Genomic DNA, 18,660 nt, shown 5'->3' with positions numbered 1-18,660 from the left:
AGTATTTTCCAGCAGTAACTTTCATAGTCAATCCCAGGCTCCTGCTCTCTCGAGGACCGCATTACACACCGATTTATACCTACCAGGATTGATAATATTTCATTTTTTCATTTGGGAAAATAGTACTGTTGTTGCAAGCATAGAGAAATCCACAAACCAGGTTAATAACGCTAATCAAAACCTATTTATTACACGTCCCGCGCGAGGTGAACATATAATCAAAATATAACAAAGCATGACAAAAGGCATTATATAAAAGAACAATAATGTCTGTTCCTGTAGTCCAGTAAGGTATCAGCAATGGACAGTGCTTTTGTATTCTAATGAGACGTCATTAAATGTCCTTAAGTTCGGCAAACAGAACACGGTTACGTTTAAACAAAAAAGGAGGCAGGCTGTTAGCGAGGGTCGAAAAACGCGAGTCGAGGAATAAATCTTCAACACACCTGAGCGATGGGAAATAAGATAACCGTGACTTATGCGAAAAATATATTGTTTTTGTTTCTAATTCTTGCAACAGTGGTCTTCCTGGTAGATGGTCGATTAAGCTCACAGTTTCCAGTGAGCGAACTGACTGAAGAGTCCAAGGAAAAAGGCAGGGAGAAAGGTGTGTGTTTACCGCAATTTATTTTTAGTTTGCTTTATCACTTTTTTTTCGTATCTTTATTCTAGCACAACAAAATATGTTATATATCTCTACGATATCAGGTCGGTTTTTCATTTTCGGCAAACAAGTTTGAATTATGCAATTAGTCTAAAGAGTTCTCTTAGAAAAATCGGAGCTCAAACACAGTAAATTGATTACGCGCTGATATATGTTCAATTGCTCAGTTCCGATTTAGTCCGCTTTCATGCACGTTTTACCGGTTAGCCAAGGTACGGAATACAAAGTAAAATTATATTATTCGGCAACATAAAAAGACAAATACAACAACATTTTTTTTCATTTCATATCTTTTTTTTAAGATTACTTCAGCCGTCAGATCATTCATGGCGGGTCTCATGGCAAAGGAACAACAAGTATTTGTGGTTTGGTGAGTCAAGAAGAACATTTTGGACAAGGTAATTTACAAATATTAGTATTTCACTTCTTGCAGCTAAATTGATATCTCAGTTTTCAAAGCTACCTTCAATAATCAAATACCAAGCTGTCCAGGGCTCAATATCGCCTTGAAAACGATGAACTGAAATGACGCTTTGTCCGGCAGTTTTTAATTAATGACAATCTAAGTTAACTTATTCGAACAAAAAATCTATAAAATAAGCCGTGAAGAACACTCAAAATTTTGTCATAGAAAGCTGGTGAAATAGATGTTTGCGCTACAAAGTGTTTTGTAATTTATTATCGAATCTAGTACGTATCCATCTCTTCGTGCATCCATCTATCTTCCTTTCGTTTATCTAAGCGTTTTTTCTTTAGCATCTCAGTTATGGTTCTGATGTCCATTGACTTTATAATCTTAGTGACGATTTCCCACTCTGTTGATGGTTAAATTTTCTTTTTCAGGGATAGATTTGCAGACCGTTCACAGAAATGTTAACCATTGTCGTATCACTTCTGTCCAAACAACAGAAAAGCCAGATCAACGCCGCGGAATGGTAAAAACTAAATCAGTGATTTACCCCACAATCTTTTTTTCCACAACCTGGTTTATTAGCTGAATGTACGTCAGATGTATTTTACAAAATAGAAGAGCCATGAAAATATGCTGATATGGGGCTTGGATCAATTCTGCCGACATAGCGGCTTCGAGCAGAAAAGGCCACTCCCGCATTGACCATTCAGCCATTTCAGTGGCCGTTCAGCAGAAAGCATTACGCTGAAAAAATAAAGCATTTTCAAACAGAATAACCCGCTCTAAGCTAAATTCGAAGAGAATAGCGGGTAATTTATATGAGCACTGCTGGATTGGCAATTTGACAAGCAGAATTTATTACACGGTGTAAGAGAGCGTTTTTTGTTGCGTAATCCTCTTCGTCCCGACTGATAAGGCTGTTTGTAACATAAGGCTATTTGTAACAGCTAGACGAAACAAAACAGTAATCTTGTAACGCATCGTTCAATTTTTTTTGTCCTACTGATCAGTTCAGTTGATTGTACATCGCTTGGACGGCCTCATTCTTGCGTATGACAAAACAATTTAGTGTGCTTAGAGAAAAGTCTCCACCTAAACGAATTGAGGATTTTATTTTACGTTCTTTCTCAGCCTTGTAATGTCCCTCGAATGTGCGTGGCAAATGAAAGTTTAGTTGAAGAGATTGCTCTACTGGAAGGTCTAAAGCAGGTCACCAGCGCTCTTAGCTGCCACTGTCTTGATCCTCGCCCTCGCTGTCACAGACAGACAAACATCCGGGTATTCCACTGGGGAACCACATATGAGAAAACTGTTGATGTCGGTCAGTGCGTTGGCTCATGCAATAAAGGTAATGTAAAATGAACTGCGCTCGAAAATATAATGAAGGATTTTTTAATGACACCTTACATGACCCCCAACAAGTGTAGCAGTAAATTTATAGAATTCCCAAAGTTTTGTTCATTCTCCATACAGGAGCTAGCTAGTCCGTCCACAGACGTTTCTTTTCAGTTTTTTTTTTTTAGTTTATACATACTATGGTTTATAGCGCGCGAGAGTGAGCGACCTCGCAGAGTTATACTGCGAACAGTCTCTCTGTTGCTCTAAAATCTGTGAGGATGAACACGAGAATAGCAACCAAGCTAAACTCGCGGCTTCGCCGCTCATTTATCGCGCTCGTAATTATAGTTATTTTCGCGTTCATCCTCACGGATTTTAAAGCAAAAGAGAGCCTGCTGGCAGGTCTACCGTAGATGAGAGTGAGCGACCTCGCAGAGTTATACTGCGAACAGTCTCTCTGTTGCTCTAAAATCTGTGAGGATGAACACGAGAATAGCAACCAAGCTAAACTCGCGGCTTCGCCGCTCATTTATCGCGCTAGTAATTATAGTTATTTTCGCGTTCATCCTCACGGATTTTAAAGCAAAAGAGAGCCTGCTGGCAGGTCTACCGTAGAGCTCACCCTTAGCGTTCGTCCTCGTTCAAATTCGCCCGGTTTGACGACTTAACAGAAAATAAAGTTCCAGTTTTCGCGAACATATCGAAAAATTGTCCAGTCAGCAAATGCTATTTTTTGTCTTTTATGCCAACTAAGAAGAGAAATAACCTCATCCTCTATAACTTAATTACTTATAATAATCTGCAATTTTCTTGTTAAAACATTGGAGTCGAATTCGAGGTAAAAGCATTCCGTAAGAGTATGTCCCCTTAATTATAATTTTTGAGGCGAAGCTAATTTATAAGCAAAATTCAAGGTTGACAGTTGCAGCGATATTTGTTTGTTCAGGAAAGAAGACATGTCTGCCCATTGCCAGTAAAACTGTTAACGTGAAAGGTCCGAACGGTAAGTTTCTTTAACCTTTGTCTACAGTATCGTCTGGTCGTTCCTCTACTAACTATGTTCCAAAACTAAAATTTATACCGGTTTCTAAAGCATTCACAGTCACTATGATTATCAATAGTGGCTCTATCTCGATGAGATAGCAGGTAAACACCACTATGCATGACCCCAGTGTTTGTCCGGTTTCCTGATCGATTCCCCTGGATGGACAGAGGTACTGTGAGATAAAAATATTTTCATCAACGAGGGACATATTAATACGAAGACAATGACACGGTTTTCTAAATTTCAAATCTGACGCACTAACTATTAGGCCCAGGAACATCCCCATTAAAAACTCGGATTTACTTCTCAGTAGCTTTTTCCAACCGTTAATTCTTTACCCCATGACTGATTCCATAGGTGCTCATTGTGTGGAAAAAGTCTTGAAGTGCGGCTGCGCGCGAAACTGTCGCCGCGTGTCATTCCATCAGTTATACAGTATCACGGTATTTGACGAGAAGATCGGTGCCAATAAAACAGTGGAGCAGGTGAGTTCAGCGTAAAAAATACCTGAACAAGGATATTTTAAGCCCCTATATGAATGGATGCTCGATCTTCTTTCCTCCCTACTGTCTTACAAAAATACTACAACATGATCTTTATAGCATATACAACAGCGTGAACTTTTCTTCGACTGATAAAATATACCGTTGATAGCATCGGATATAATCGTGAAAAAAACAAAACCAAAATAGAGTTGAAAAGACAGGGAATAACTGAATCCTTAGTAGAAGAGAAGCAGAGAAAAGAAGCTAGGCTAAGCTCAGCCGAAGTCTCCCATAAGAACTAACTTCTTATTAGTAGAAGCAGAAGTCCATGACTTATTGTCTTCTCTTGCGATACATATTAACCGAGTAAATCACCAAGGTTTGACGTCTCATTTAATAAAGGCGGCCAAAACTACATGAGCTAATTAACTCATCCTTGATAAAATTCTTTCAATATCCTAATATCCAGCTCAACACACCCAGGCTAAAAGACATAGTGTCGGAATAGGATCCAAAATCGTCAGATCGATGAAGGGACTCAGTCCTCTTAGTGACTCGGAGATTATAAATCATGCATTTTTTAAAGGACGCCTATCTTTAATTAAAATAGTTTGGTCGAGTTAAGGGCCTTTAAAGACAAATTCCAGAAAAAAGATATAGCTGTCATAAGTAGCTACTTTCGTTAATAAATACGTACAACTCTAATTGATGAGCCTAGAAGAAAAGGGTTCGAATATTAATAACATTCGCGTTTCTGTAGGTCATTGATGTCGGGCGCTGCGTTGGAGAATGTTCCAAAAGAAAGAAGGGGCGCTGTCTTCATTGGTAAGAATAAGAGTTATCAAGATCAAATTAATTTCTCCTTAACATAAACACAATACATATAATCAGGTATCTGAGCAAGTCCTTCTGTTGTAAGGTAGGTAAAGTCTGCGTGGAGCCAAGTGGCCCATAAAGCCGGAGCTTATCCCGGTTTTCTTAGTATTAAGCGACTAGGAGTATTTCTACGCCCACTGGATGGGATGCTAGTCCATCGCAGGGTTGCCCCCAGCATAAAAATTCGCTGGAACTCATTTATACACCTGTGTGGAGAGAGGCACTATGAGAGTAAAGTTTCTTGCCCAAGAACACAACGCACTGACCCCGGCCAGGGCTCGAACCCGGACCACTCCATCCAGAGTCTGGAACACTAACCATTTAGGCCACCGCGTCTCCCATTCCTCCTGTTGTGACCAACATGCAATTTTATATAAATGGTATACTTGAATTAGCGTTCACCCTTTGACTCTACGCATTTTAAAACTGGTTATTCTTTACAGGGTAGATAACCCTCTCTGGTACCCAGGCTCTGACGTGCCGTCCAAAGTTTGCATGCTGTCGTCCTCACCCGGAGAGACTGGAGGAAAATGCCGTTCCAGGTCCTTTGGGGCACAAGTTCTGTTTGCTGAGCATGGTGCTCCCAAGACTGTTAATGTCATAAAACGTTGCAAATGTAACTAATGTGCAGAACGTACAATTCGTCTTCAACTGAATCTTTTAGTTCATTATTTTTCAACTCCATTGTATTGAACGGTTATGTCTGATTCCACGGCGTAGTCTAATTGCTCTATTTCACTAAATTTGCTAAATTGCTTACCTACCTACCTACCTACCTACCTACCTACCTACCTGCGTGCCTAGCTATCTACCTACCTACCTACCTACCTACCTGTCTGCCTGCCTGCCTGGCTGGCTACCCCTTGGCCTAGCTACCAACCTACCTACCTACCTACCTACCTACCTACCTACTTACCTACAAGTCTTGCACTCATTCAACAAAAAGTGGGGATCCGCCCCTCTCCTCCTCTCCTAGGTCCCTTCTCAAGAGCCGTCGTCTTTTCGAAAAAATAATGTGTGCTTATTTTTTGTAGTAAACTTGTTATCAAGCTATGTTTTCACGCACTTGCACCATCCAAATGTCAGACAAATGGTATTGTAACTACATGAACACTTGCAATAAAAGCACTTGAACACAAGATGAGCTTGTTCCATTGATTGAGAAGCGGTTTATTTTCTGGTTCGTATTAACCACACGTTATTAGTTAAATATAAAACCAGGGGCGGATACAGGGGGGGTGGATAGGGTGGATATCCACCCCCCATTTTTCAGTAAAAAAAATTGGAAATGTCGCTTTATTTGAAATAGAAAATAAATAAAGAAAGAAAAATTAGCTCTCGCTCATGTCTGGTTGTTGTTACGCCACGATTCGCCGTCTGCCGCCACTTAGGGTTAGGGTTAGGCCCTAATGGTCTGCCATCCACCCCCCCCCCCCCCTTTTGAAATCCTGGATCCGCCCCTGAAAACATCAGCCAAGATATTACAGTAGGAGTTTTTACGCGCACGATGTGCTACAATTTATGTTCACCAATCGAACCAACCGACGAATTTATTCGGTTACCGTCATGCTACAAAAAGCGCGGGAAAATCCAAAATGGCACATTCGCCTGTTCATTTTTCAAAAAAGCGCGGGAATATGTCGGAGTGGCGCGTTCATCCAAGTTCCCCGGCTAGAGAGCTTGTCGAGGCCTTGTAGGTTTTTTCGACTACAGGTTTGTTGAGAAGTTGTTTTGTACTAAGGGCCATTAGCTAAAAACAAGAAACACTGATTCAAGGTAAGTTTTTGCTTTATTTTGATACACATGTTTGGAAACACACTCCTTTATCTGCAGTCCTACTATCTTATTTTCTAACTGGCCTCATGCACCCAAGGACAACAAAGTCCGAGTAAAACGAAATGTAAAAACTCAGTGATATTACATTGCTAAATATTGCGTGGAGTGTAAGTTCTAATTCACTAAAACGTTGATAAAACTTGACATCATTCTTGACCATTCTTTAACGTTAAGCCAACCCAAAAAAGGTATAAAAAAAACGTTGAGATGACAAAAAAGACTCGAAGACTCTGATTAGCGATACATGTTGTATAACAAGGGGAACTCAGTTTTACCCCATATACATACAAATTTCAATCCATGTTTGAGCTCCTGTTTTTTGCCGTAAAGATGTCTTCCGCCGAAAGACCAACCCAAGCTTGTTAAGAGCCACTATGCCGGTTCACAGACAAGTGCACTCGCTGACCGCCATGTTGGACAGCTCATCAATTTTAGGTTCACCATCTTTGAAGTACAGGACAACCAGGGGCTCGTAAGATTTTGGTACGCAGCAGGGGTCCCCTGGGGCATTAGGGTTGATTCTGTTGTACAAAGCCATAATGGAAGTGTGGTGGTTCTGCTTCTCGACTCCCCACATTAAAGGACACTGTCCAGCACAATAGTTTGCGTAGAAACCTTTCGGCGCGTGAAGCCATTTCCAGCGCAAATCCTTCTCAAAGTCGATGTACAGCGAGCGAAGACAGCAACGCTTTTCTTTGGGTCGCTTCTTGCAATAACTCGAATCCAGGGACCGCCTGTTTCTTCGTCTCGACGAGTGCACTCGTTCGCGAGGCACAAACCACACTAGGATATTTGGCAAAGATTCTTCGTCTTCGTTGTGGGCCTTTTTAGGTACTGGTCCACCGAGATAAATCGGGGAAACATCCACATCTTTGCTTGCAGATTCAGAACTTGTTACGGTCACTGAGAGACCGTGGTTCAACGTAGAATCATCCAGCCACCTCTGAACCAGTGAAGTGACATCAAATGATATCCACTTCTCCTCGCTGGATAAACTCCACTTAGAATCAAGCGCATTGGAGCAGCCATTCTTGGTGTTATTGTCATCTTCTCTGGTGTTTTCACAAACGTCGATGCGCACATCACTCAGAGGCTGTTGTTGGTTTGGTGACTGGTAAAGCCGCAGCTCCGCTAAGGATACCCGTGCACTTTCCATTGCAAGTTTGGTGATGTTGAATCTTAAGGAGTACACATCCTTGAGCTTTTCTTCTTTGGAACCTATGAGAGTTTATTATTGGTGTTATGCAAATGTTGTTTATGTTCAGAAAACTACTCTTATTCTTGAAAACCTCATTTCCTGTGGCATTGCAACAAGTAACGAAAGATTGTCGCTACACGTCAATCGAAGGTAGAAACGGGGTTATGTATAAGAGAAGTCTTTTAACAAGCCTTGATGGTTTAAGAGAGACCCTATGTCAAGATTGAAGTGTCTTGCCCGAGAACACAACACAGTGACCCCGGCCAGGGCTCGAACTTCTCGTCCAAAACATTATTAGTAATACAGATCGATTCTTCCTTCCGAATCAGTCTAAGCCACGCCGGTCAACGAGTGTAAGTGTAATGCATTTGAAGCATTCGCTTAAGCCCTGAAGACTTGAAAACTTCTGAAAATCGCGAAAATATTTCTAAGAACATAATTAAGCAAATCTCGCTGACCTAGCCTTTACGCATACTTTGCATACTTACTTGACACGACTGTTCTAGCAACCTCTTTTTCCAGTACGAATCGTTCAACTCTCTTAGCAAAGTATTCTTCGTCTGCGTCGACTTGTGAACGGCACAGCTTTGATTCGAGTAAGAGCTTGTCTTTTTCTTGCACCGCGCTCCTGTAAGTCTGCATTACATCACGACTGATATTCATAAAAATCTTTTCTTCGTTTGGAGGCTTTGTCATACCAAGCTTGGCCAGGATCTGTCCCTGTACGGCCATTAATCTTTTCTCTCGCTCTATTCTGCTGTTGCATGTCTTGCAGCCAGTTATGAAAGCCACGCCAGCAAAATTCATCCATATCAAAAACCAAATATACAACGAAAAGATTCCAAGAGTTTGAGTTTGAAATGAAAACATCGACATTTTCCAACTTAGGTTAGTTTGGCATAGAGAAATAAATGATTGATGAGATAATGAGTGCATACGAGTGTAAAGACAATTCAGATCCATTGAATTGACAGTCCTTTGTAAGCACCTCTATTGATAATTAAAGCCTTCATTATGCGGATTAGGCAATACTAATGGCACAAGAGTAGTCATTAGTGCCTACCAGGGAAAAATATAAATTGTTTTGCAAGATTATGATGGTCAACGCATACAAAAGCACTTTCTAAGCAAACGCTTGATTGTCAGGCCACCTGCAAAATTACGGTCTTTGCAAACGTTAAGATAAGTAAAGAAAAAAAAAAGAAAAATACACACGCTCGACACTATGTCGTTCCATCCTCCTTTAATGATATCAAACTTGAAATTCTTTTACAAAAGCGAGAGAAGCTAGAAGACCTTATTCGCTGACTTATTCATTAAAAGAGGGACCATCTACTACACAAAATTACACGGCATGTTATGATTGACTGGAAATGTTTGACGAAAAGAGACGATTGATGCCCAACATACATTTCATTGCAAGGGCTGTCTTCTAAGTGTAACTATGTTTTTTTTTTTTACAGTTTTGTGTCGGACTTGAATGAATAAATTGCTCTTACTTATTCATATCTGAGAAAGATTCAAACTCATCACAGTTGATGGCTGTGATAATATCTCCCCGAGGACTTAAACAGGATTAATTATCAGTGCTTGATAGAATGGCTCTGCTAGCTCATTTCAAAAATCAACAAAATAAACGAATTGTTCTTCTGTTCTGTTCATTTGTATTTTCTGTCGGCTTAGTTACCATTTCTAAGTGAGCTAGCTGCTTACAAGTGTTTAGATTGGATAACATTTTGCCTGAATTCATTTTGCAATTTCCTTAGGTCTGGCCGCGATCCAGCAAAACCATGGTCGAATTTTTATTTGCTTTTTCCATTATCACCATCATCCAAGGTTTGATTATTTATTAATAAACCCTGTTCTTGGCATTTAGCCATTGATCTACCACCTCTCAGTTAACGTTCTACAACATTTTTGTTGTCTTCGTCTCGTTCACCATACCACTTTCTGAATGTCTTCCTCTGAACCATCTTACAAAGTTCTGTTAGCAGCGTTCTCAGCAGATTGTTTTCATCAATGTTCAATTACGTGAATCGAAGACTCCACTAACGACACGCACATGAGTCAATTACAGTCACTTTCTTCCCGCCCACGGTTTGCTCTCTGGTGGATTCTGGGTAACATTGTTTAGGCCTCGTCTTGGTGCGGATTGCGCAATGCCTGGTTCTCGACCCAGATCCATCTCGGTTGTTTATCCTGTGAAAAAGAAAAGAGGGAAAACTGCTTACGAGGGAGTGCATTACTGATCCGATTTACAGCATATATGCGAAATAGTATTCTCAACATGCACACGTTTCCTAAACACTGTAATAATATCGTAAAGAAAAATTACACAATAGTCACTCTCAGCAGTAAAAAAAGGGAAATATTTACCAATAAAGGCATTCTCCTTTTGCGTGACCCGAACAAGTTCCAACGCAGCGTCCAACATCGATGATCTAAAAAAAGACAAAAAATTAAATAACCTTAAACACTGTTTTCTTTCAAACGTCCTGGGACCACCTCAAGGTGAGTAAGGTGACATGATTCGATGCCAAAAATAGTTTAAACTCTCACCTTTGTCACTGAGACGTTGTTGTGTTGAACTTCAAAGGCCTCGTTATGAGAGACTCTGTAGCACTTTCTTTCACATGCACAAGACTGGATCACCTCAACACACTTGGCCCCTGAAACATAAAACGAGAATTATAGGGCGATCCTTCCTGACGTCATTATTTACTTGTCAACATTTAGAAATTCACTTATAAACAAACATACACCATAAATCGAAAGGGTGTGCAAAATTTAGTGGTCATACCAAGTTTAAAAGCAAACGCTTGAAAGCTTGCCTGAAACTACGTATTCACACTGAGTTACAACATTTAAGACTTCAAGTTGTGGGGCATTTCTTACCATTGAGCCATGAAAACGTCTGTAAATTTGAGGGCTTTTCCCTTATATTTGTTTTTGGAAGGCGCAGTGGCCTAATGGTTAGCGCGCTGGACTCCAGAACGAGCCGTCCGGATTCGTGTTGTGTTCCTGGACAAGACTACTCTCACAGTGCCTCTCTCCACCCAGGTGTATAATTGGGTGCCGGTGAATTTAATGCTGGGGGGGAACCCTGCTATGGACTAGCATCCCATCCAGGGGGGAGTAGCAATACTCCTAGTCGCTTAATACTACGGAAACCGGGATGAGCTCCAGCCTGGATGGACCAGATTTTTTCTTACCCATATTCGTTACAGTTAGCAACCTAATGGTTACTGTGTTTTTAAAAGATGTTGGATTTCTGGTCTTTTCTACTCACCATTCGGCCCCATAACCGTGACGGTCTTAAACGAAGTTGGCCTGCATTCTACTTCACGAGAACCTACAAACACAGGGAAAAGTTAATTATGGAACTGACAGCTCTGTTCAGTGTGCCAAGTAATTTTTCCAAAGGAAACAAAATACAGCCGTTAAAATTGTATGAGAGCTGTTCGCATTCGGTCTAAACAGTTAAACAAGGCCCATGCAATCCGCTCAAGAAAGCTCTCTGTATTTTAAATCAAAAGTTCGCATGTTCTCAAGACCCTAAAGTTCACTACTAAATAAAAGCGATATCATGTTTGTTCTCTCACTTGAAAATATTCATTTGTTTGGCTTTTGTAATACTTCAAAACTCAAAGGAGACTGAGCAAGTATGGTTGGTTTTCATAGAGTGTAATTGGCTGAGAGCTGTGCGCTTAACAAATGAAATCCTCACGCTTTCTAAATGTCGTGCTTATAGAAAACATAGCTTACTATGTGAACGGCACTTTCCAATACACTGGCCGACATCGACTCTCGTTTCAAACTTTGTTCCCTTGAAAAAGACTTGCTCATTGGACATGCGCTGACAGCGCCTTTCACGTGAAATGCACGAGCAACTGACGTCACTCGTGACGTCACGAACACCAGTCAAAGTCCTGATGGTTGTGATATCAGACAGCGAAGCAATACAATGGTCGGTACCAGGACAATCCACCTGAGAAAAAAAAAAAATAACAAGACAACATGCATGAGTGGACTCCTTTGAGTGGGTCTGGAAATTTAAAGGGTGCATAAAAATTTGAAATTACTCAAATAGCGCGTTCTTTAAACCGTTAAATTAATTTTTTGGCGCTACGGTGCTAAATTTCTCTAAACTAAACTTTGCTACCAGTGTACTTTCTCGCACTGCAGTAAGATGCTGATGAAGTTTTTATGTAAAAATGTACAATATTTTACTTTGGCGCATTTTTTGGCGAAACCGTTGCGATTTTTTTCCTTGCTCCGTTCCTTTTCGTTTTCCTCTGCTTTCTTATTCTCTCTATTTTTTACTCTGTGCAGCCCTTCTACTGAAGCCTGGACAGGAGACCATGACCTTTTTTTCGGTCTGAGGTCTAACCAACTGAACATTATTTATTACGCCGCCTTACCTTGGGCGTGGTCTTTTTCTCAATTAAAATCTCTGCTGTTTAGTTCCTAAAACATCTTACTGTGCTGGGATAGCGGAAAAAACCTTTTTAACTAGCTGGCCGGATTAAGGCAACGCTTGCTTTGGTTCAAAGGAAAGACTGGTTGCCATAGCAACGTTAAAGCGATCAGAGTAGCCTTTGCATCTTTAATGTAAAAAGTTCCGGATGCATACCTTATCTCCTCGCGAGTGGTCCACCTCTCTCGCGGCATCTACAAGACTTGCTTTACAATTGGCCACTTGAAATGTTTGTCCCATTCCTAGAACAGAGTACGTGAATTCTTTAATCATGAAGGGAATTGACGGAAGTACTTGAAAACCCAAATTGTACTTATGATCAAGTGTTTTGATTCCCGAGTTCCTGATACATTTATATTGCTAGAGATAAACTTCACTTACAGCGAGAGGCAAAACTTGAAAACATCCGTTCCCCTCATTACAATTGTCAACCTCTCTCTTTCAAACGTCTATAAACTATTCGTGAATAAATAATTAAGTTAACTAACAGAACTGCTTAAGTGTTAACTCCAATATCAACCACGATCAAAGAAAAACAACTAGAACCTAGTCTGAACAGCTACCGTCAAGTGTTGGGCACTTGAATTGTTTTAAAAATTAAATTAAATGCATCTGCATGTGTTATTTATTATTCTCCGCGTAGATTTCGTAAACTTTTCATGGATACTTGTTATTTGATGAACTTTTAAGTCGCTGGCATTTGCTATTGATAAGTGAACAACGTTCAGTCCTATTCAGTCCAACCACTTGAAATCTATCATCAAAAATGTTTTTCGTTGAGCATCCGATATTGATGTTCGACAGTGGCGCCTCTTATCTGTTTCAGTAATAAGGGAAATAGTTGTATGTTTACCACTCAGTGTAAGCGAAGACAAACAACTCTAGCGATATTAAGCATCATTTAACTGACTTTCATGAATCAAAACACTTGATGTTAAGTACAATGTTCCGTTGAGGTTAGCATCTAGTATCTTCCTTCACCTCTATTCCTTCAACTGTATTTCACGTATTCATCAACCAAGGTCAACAAACAGAGTTTTTTCTGACAATTCAGTTCCGTAACTGTTGATTTGCCCCGCCCAGAATTTCGGCCCTTATCTAGAACACAATACATGCATCAAGCAATTTTTTTTGCTGGAGTGGTAAGAAAAACAGTAGTCACCTGTGTGCACTCTGCTCGTGGTCTCCCTGTGGCATACTCTCTTAACCATGTTTTGTTGCTGAAGCCAAAGGCCAATAGCACTGTCGGGAAGTGAAGTCAATCGGCCATCTGAATGGAGAAGAATAGTTATTTTAGCCACTTTTTTATTATTCTATTTCATCATATATTATTACTCATTTATATGATCAGTTGTAGCCTGCGTAGCAGACGCCGCACTTTTGAGCGCGCATATGGGAAACGCTTGACCTTCTCGCGATCGCGCTCTCTTTTAAACGCACTAAATTAACTACACAGACGCCTGCTACACAGGCTAGATCAGTTGCAATCACTTGACCTATGTGTGGTACATTCTAGTCCCTCCTCTCCCCTCCCCTCCTCCCGCTTTACCGCGCACGTCACCAGAGATCCGTGACGGCGCGATTCATTGAGCCTAGAAACTAGGCAAACACGATACCCCGACTATAAGAAGGAGTTGAGTTTTCTCCTCCGAGGTATTGCGTGTTCTACTGGGTTCTACCTTTTTATCCGCAATCGTTTTCGGTTAATTTGTTTAAAGGGATTGTAATAATTGATCATTTATAATTTTACTGAATACTTATCTACCTCTTCAACAAAAAAACGATTGGAAAGTTTTCCAACCAAAGCAACTCAAAACGTTTTTTTCATCAATAGAACACGAAAAATTCAATGAATCCTTGCACAAGCTTTAAACAAATTGCTAGTGTTGGAGTTAAGTCAATAAATAAAACAAGTAAGCGTTTTTCGAATTCAACTACCGACACTAAGGCAGTTTAAACAGCCGCGTTTAAGTGGATTTAGAAGTAAACTGTATTATAAAAACAAAGACAGACTTAAGCCGCTTCCGGCGATTAGGTTAATGATAATACATACAGTTGTAGTCGCGATTTTTCCATGAGAACATGTTTAAACACAACAGACAACAAACGTGCCCACCACTTGACATTAAAGTTAAATCCCGTTTAATGACCACCAACGAGTTAGCCATCGAAATCTGATCGTATTAAAGTCGGCTGTATAAAGAGGTTCAGACTGAGCATCTTTCAGGCCGAAAAGGTGTCTGTTATAAGTAGGTGGTCGAATTGGCTAGGTTATCGGCGTATAAGATGAGGTCTACTGTATGTGAGATCAAACGTAAGCTTATCCACACGTCGCTGTCGGGTTTTTCCACTAACACCGGGATAATCAAAAATTCTCTTGTTTTTGTAGAGTTTGGGAGGTCTTTTCAGTCAACGTCGCTACTATTTTGGTTTAATACCTGGGATCAAATCTACCTACGCGATCATCTAAATTAAGACATGTTTGCGGCCTCAAAAACACGAACGGTACTTGTTTGATTTTACCCGCGTGCTGGTAAAAAAAGGACCTCGGGTAAATAGCACACACGCAAAGCCGAAATTGAAACGACAGTAAAAATGACGAAAAGTAATTCACAAAAACTGTAGCTATTCCCTATTTGAAAAACGACGAGAAAGAAGACTAAGACAGACAAACCTTGCTTAAGACTGATCCGCCGTTCTTCTGTCCCTCCAAGAACATTTGATGAAAGACACATGAAAACAAAAACTAATCGAGACATTTTTAGAACCCGGTCGTCTTTAGGCGTAAATGAGATGTGACTGATGTTACAGCGCTTATATATCTTCAGTGACTTAAGCTACTCCGACTTTTGTTTCGTCTTAAACGCCAATTTTGTTGATGGCGCGTGTTTTAACAATACTGTCCAAATAAAAATTAAAGCGGCTGTCTGAAAATTCTGCTAATTTACTATTTTGTAATATACAGTTAATTTTTGCTAGTGTGATGTTTATTGTAACTTAAACGGCCATTTTATTGTTCATGTCGTGTGTTTTGACAATAGTGTCTAGATAAGAATATAACAATTATCTAAAATTGAAGAAAATTGCTACCTTTCTGTTTTAAAGTATACAACAGACTTTTGTTAACGCGACATTAATTGTAACTCAGACTATTTTTATTATTCAAGTTTCCAAGTGTTATAACAATGCTGTCTAAATAAGAATATAAGAGTTTGTCTGATAAGTAATTGAGAAACAGGTTCGTTTTATGCGCCTCATTTTTTCCACTTCAAAGTCTTTGTAACTTTCAATTCAACAACTTTTCCGTTAATTAATAAGTCTCGTTCTTGTCTAGTTTCAAAACAATACTGCCTTGAAAAGAATTTAACTTTGGCTTATACCAAAAGGGGGGGGTATTAAAAAAAAAAATAGGTTGGGGGGGGGGTAAAAAAAAAAAAAAAAAATTTTTTTCCCAAATAAAAAAATTTTTTTTTAAATTTTGGGTTTAAATCTAGACGAGGGTAGTGCCTCGTCTTGCCTCTTGCTTGTTACGGCCCTGAATACTGAGTATTCAAAGTTATTTTCTTCATTGCAAAGCGTATATGATGCCTTCACCTCACCGCAGGTTTGTTAAACTAACTTTGGAATAGCTGAACCTAAGGAAAACCCAGGCTCACAACATACAATAATGTCTCTAATCTCTTAGGGTTTTGTTTCTTATAGTTCGAGTCCCATTTGATTTTAAACAGCGCTGAATTAAACTAAGGGCTGGCCAAAGTTTCCTGATCACGTAAACGAAACGACGACGTTACCGCAAGAATTGAACATTTTCAGGTGTAACAGTTTAGGGAATTAATACTTTAGAATTGGAACTGAGTGACATGGAAGAAAAGTTGAAGAAAGTTGTTACATGTTAATCTTTTTCCCCTTTTTTTGTTCACTTTTTACCGCATTTTTGTTCTCTGATTAACGCATTTCTTGTGTATAAGCGCGTAGACAACAAAGGTGGCTTAACACGTGGTTAACTTCGTGAGCTTTATATGAAATCTAAAATGCCGACGAGCCATGTGTTAAAAATCTTGCTTTCTTTTGTTATTGATCTACCAAATACTGAAGAGCGGTACTTAAACAGAAAATAAAAATCTCTTTCTGAAATTCACAAAAAGCCGGCTGATTATATATCACTTACTATTTTAGCTACCGCAGGAATTAATAACGGAATTTTGCAGACTTCTCACTTTGCAAGACACCGAAATTTCGGCGAACCACAAACGAACATCTTACACGACTCCGGCGGAAAAAACCGGCGCATTGAAAGAGTGTAAGCACGTCAAAACACGCTTGACAAAGACAGGTCAACACAATGTTACCGACATATTAATTAGGCCGAACGTGAGAGAACAATTAAGATATTTCTTTCACTAGGTACAACAAATAATATTGAATTTGTCTGGTGGAAGAAAGAGATATACAGAGATGTCTTGAATGCTAGCGCCACGGGGCAATATTTTGTTTCGGGCCAGTTTCAGCAAGTACCGCAATCCCCCCCCCCACCGCAATCACGTGGCAAGTTATTCCATCGCTTTTTTAGAAATCTGGTCAGATGAGCTTTTATTCTTCTGAATATACTTTGTTACTTTCTCGTTATATCTATCTTTCCGATATAAATCGAAGATCGTACGAGAATTTCCTATTTTTGGTCAGTATTTCCTGTGAACACGAATTCAACTCCTCTGTTACTGATTCGAACGATAAAAGGACTATGTTATGTGGTCAAATATAAATCGATCTTCTTGTATAATATCTGTGGTTAACATAAGAATGCACTTAATAAGCACTTCTTTTTAAATATTTGATTTTCGGCGTATCACAGGGAAAATCGAGCGCGCGTGTTGTTATGTCACGGGCGATAAAATATCCTCTTGCATCAGGTATAAAAAAAGATATATAAGTACTGAAAACGGGCGTTATTTTCAATTAGTATTTTCCCCTTATTTGGTAAGCGCTGGCGACAGAAAATCAAAGAAAAGCTGGGGACTGGATTATTTTTGAAAAGTAAAGATAGCATTGAGTGGCAAAATAGAACTGTTGCCTCAAATAGATCGACAGGCAAATAGTTCGTACAAGAAATCCAAAGTTTAGTTACTTGGCCTGCTTTCTATGCCTATCGTTTCCGGATCCCTTCTCGATGAGTTTGTTACTTTCCCATGGTACCGCAGACCTAGCCTGTATAACATGCAGCTCACGGATTTAACATTCGGTTCCTTTTTTAAAATATTCCAGAATTCTTTGCACTTTCAAAATGAGCAAATTCCTCGGACTTTTGCAAATGGATATGGACTTTCCGTGATGGACAAGCATCTAAACCGCGCCTAAAAATGACCAAAATAACTGGACACAAATTTCGCGTTAATTAAGACACAAATTACTCTAAATTTAGACACAAATTACTTGTTAATTTAGCCACAAGTTACCCCTTAATTTAGACACAAATTACCCCCACAAATTGCACGTTAAATTTGGATAGACTACACGTTAATTTGGAAACAAACCACGCGTTAATTTAAACACGTATTCTAATAAAAGATTAAAATTTGAAAAATTATGCGATAATCTTGCACACGCTTGTAATAGAGTTTTTGTTGGCTTTACATCGTGGAAATTCGATGGACAGCGCGCGAGAGTTGATGTACTGCACATGCCAGTCAGCAGATTTTCGTAGTTAAACTTTGATTTTCGTTTACCTTTCTTTCTTGTCTGATCAGGCATTTGAACGATCCATACGGATATGAAAACATATCCACTGTCACTTTTAAGCATCATTCAGTTATGATGCGTCTTTGATAAGTTTTATGATGTAATGGCTCTTTCGTCTTCTTTGGCCAACACATATATAATGTATTGCTTCCTAGTGTAGCGAAAACTCTTATGGTCTAGCTTTGTAGTGTTGTTATGGCGCGAACCTAGTACGAGAAATAAATTTAGATAGTATTGCTGGGAGTTCATTTAGATCGCATGCATTAGGGCTAACAACTTATCACAATCTTTTTCTACAAAGTCAGTTATTCACACCTACTGAAATTCTGACCAATCAAGATTTTACGTTAAGAAAGTAGTTTCCACTCTCCTCGATCGCGCAGTCACGCTCGATCCTCGCCTTGCGTTTTGCACACTCGCGCCCGAATTTGTACGGGTTACAGTTCTACATATAAACACTTCATAGCTGACAGATTCCCCTTTATTAATTTTATATGGTCTTATTTTTTGGTAATAAACATAGCAAATCCAGGATATTTTTAGTGACACTGAATGAGATTAAAAAACCCTCAAATCACACTCGCGCCCGAATT

The 18,660-nt window shown here is 39.6% G+C and overlaps 3 protein-coding genes across 3 annotated transcripts; 1 reads left to right on the top strand and 2 right to left on the bottom strand.

Annotated features, from left to right (window-relative positions):
* The first annotated feature begins 453 nt into the window (after nt 1–453).
* On the top strand, nt 454–5,444 carry LOC144636937 (uncharacterized). The gene is made up of 8 exons (XM_078496133.1): nt 454–607; nt 967–1,062; nt 1,508–1,599; nt 2,208–2,424; nt 3,361–3,417; nt 3,817–3,944; nt 4,705–4,769; nt 5,264–5,444. The coding sequence occupies exons 1-8, from the start codon at nt 454–456 to the stop codon at nt 5,442–5,444; spliced, it is 990 nt and encodes a 329-aa protein (XP_078352259.1).
* A 1,594-nt stretch (nt 5,445–7,038) lies between these two features.
* LOC144636936 (transforming growth factor beta-2 proprotein-like) lies at nt 7,039–8,661 on the bottom strand. The gene is made up of 2 exons (XM_078496132.1): nt 8,343–8,661; nt 7,039–7,874 (listed from the first exon to the last, which is right to left on the bottom strand). The coding sequence occupies exons 1-2, from the start codon at nt 8,659–8,661 to the stop codon at nt 7,039–7,041; spliced, it is 1,155 nt and encodes a 384-aa protein (XP_078352258.1).
* Nucleotides 8,662–9,902: 1,241 nt separating this feature from the next.
* Nucleotides 9,903–15,103, bottom strand: LOC144636934 (uncharacterized). Its single transcript, XM_078496131.1, has 8 exons — nt 15,006–15,103; nt 13,494–13,601; nt 12,488–12,573; nt 11,620–11,842; nt 11,144–11,206; nt 10,414–10,523; nt 10,231–10,295; nt 9,903–10,053 (listed from the first exon to the last, which is right to left on the bottom strand). The coding sequence occupies exons 1-8, from the start codon at nt 15,088–15,090 to the stop codon at nt 9,903–9,905; spliced, it is 891 nt and encodes a 296-aa protein (XP_078352257.1). The 5' UTR covers nt 15,091–15,103.
* Between the last annotated feature and the right edge of the window lie 3,557 nt (nt 15,104–18,660).

Source organism: Oculina patagonica, chromosome 13, assembly GCF_052425735.1.
Source record: "Oculina patagonica isolate OP01 chromosome 13, crgOcupat, whole genome shotgun sequence".
Classification (NCBI taxonomy): domain Eukaryota; kingdom Metazoa; phylum Cnidaria; class Anthozoa; order Scleractinia; family Oculinidae; genus Oculina; species Oculina patagonica.
This window is presented reverse-complemented; position numbering and strand designations above follow the sequence as displayed.

Excerpts from the sequence above, each read along its gene's own strand:
- LOC144636937 (XM_078496133.1), top strand. The coding sequence starts at position 454 with ATGGGAAATAAGATAACCGTGACTTATGCGAAAAATATATTGTTTTTG. Across the intron at positions 1,063-1,507 it reads AGAAGAACATTTTGGACAAG|GGATAGATTTGCAGACCGTT; the intron begins GTAATTTACAAA and ends TTTCTTTTTCAG. Across the intron at positions 3,945-4,704 it reads CCAATAAAACAGTGGAGCAG|GTCATTGATGTCGGGCGCTG; the intron begins GTGAGTTCAGCG and ends GCGTTTCTGTAG.
- LOC144636936 (XM_078496132.1), bottom strand. The coding sequence starts at position 8,661 with ATGAATTTTGCTGGCGTGGCTTTCATAACTGGCTGCAAGACATGCAAC. Across the intron at positions 7,875-8,342 it reads TGCTAGAACAGTCGTGTCAA|GTTCCAAAGAAGAAAAGCTC; the intron begins GTAAGTATGCAA and ends AAACTCTCATAG.
- LOC144636934 (XM_078496131.1), bottom strand. The coding sequence starts at position 15,090 with ATGTCTCGATTAGTTTTTGTTTTCATGTGTCTTTCATCAAATGTTCTT. Across the intron at positions 12,574-13,493 it reads CACGAGCAGAGTGCACACAG|GAATGGGACAAACATTTCAA; the intron begins GTGACTACTGTT and ends ACTCTGTTCTAG. Across the intron at positions 10,054-10,230 it reads AAAGGAGAATGCCTTTATTG|GATAAACAACCGAGATGGAT; the intron begins GTAAATATTTCC and ends TCTTTTTCACAG.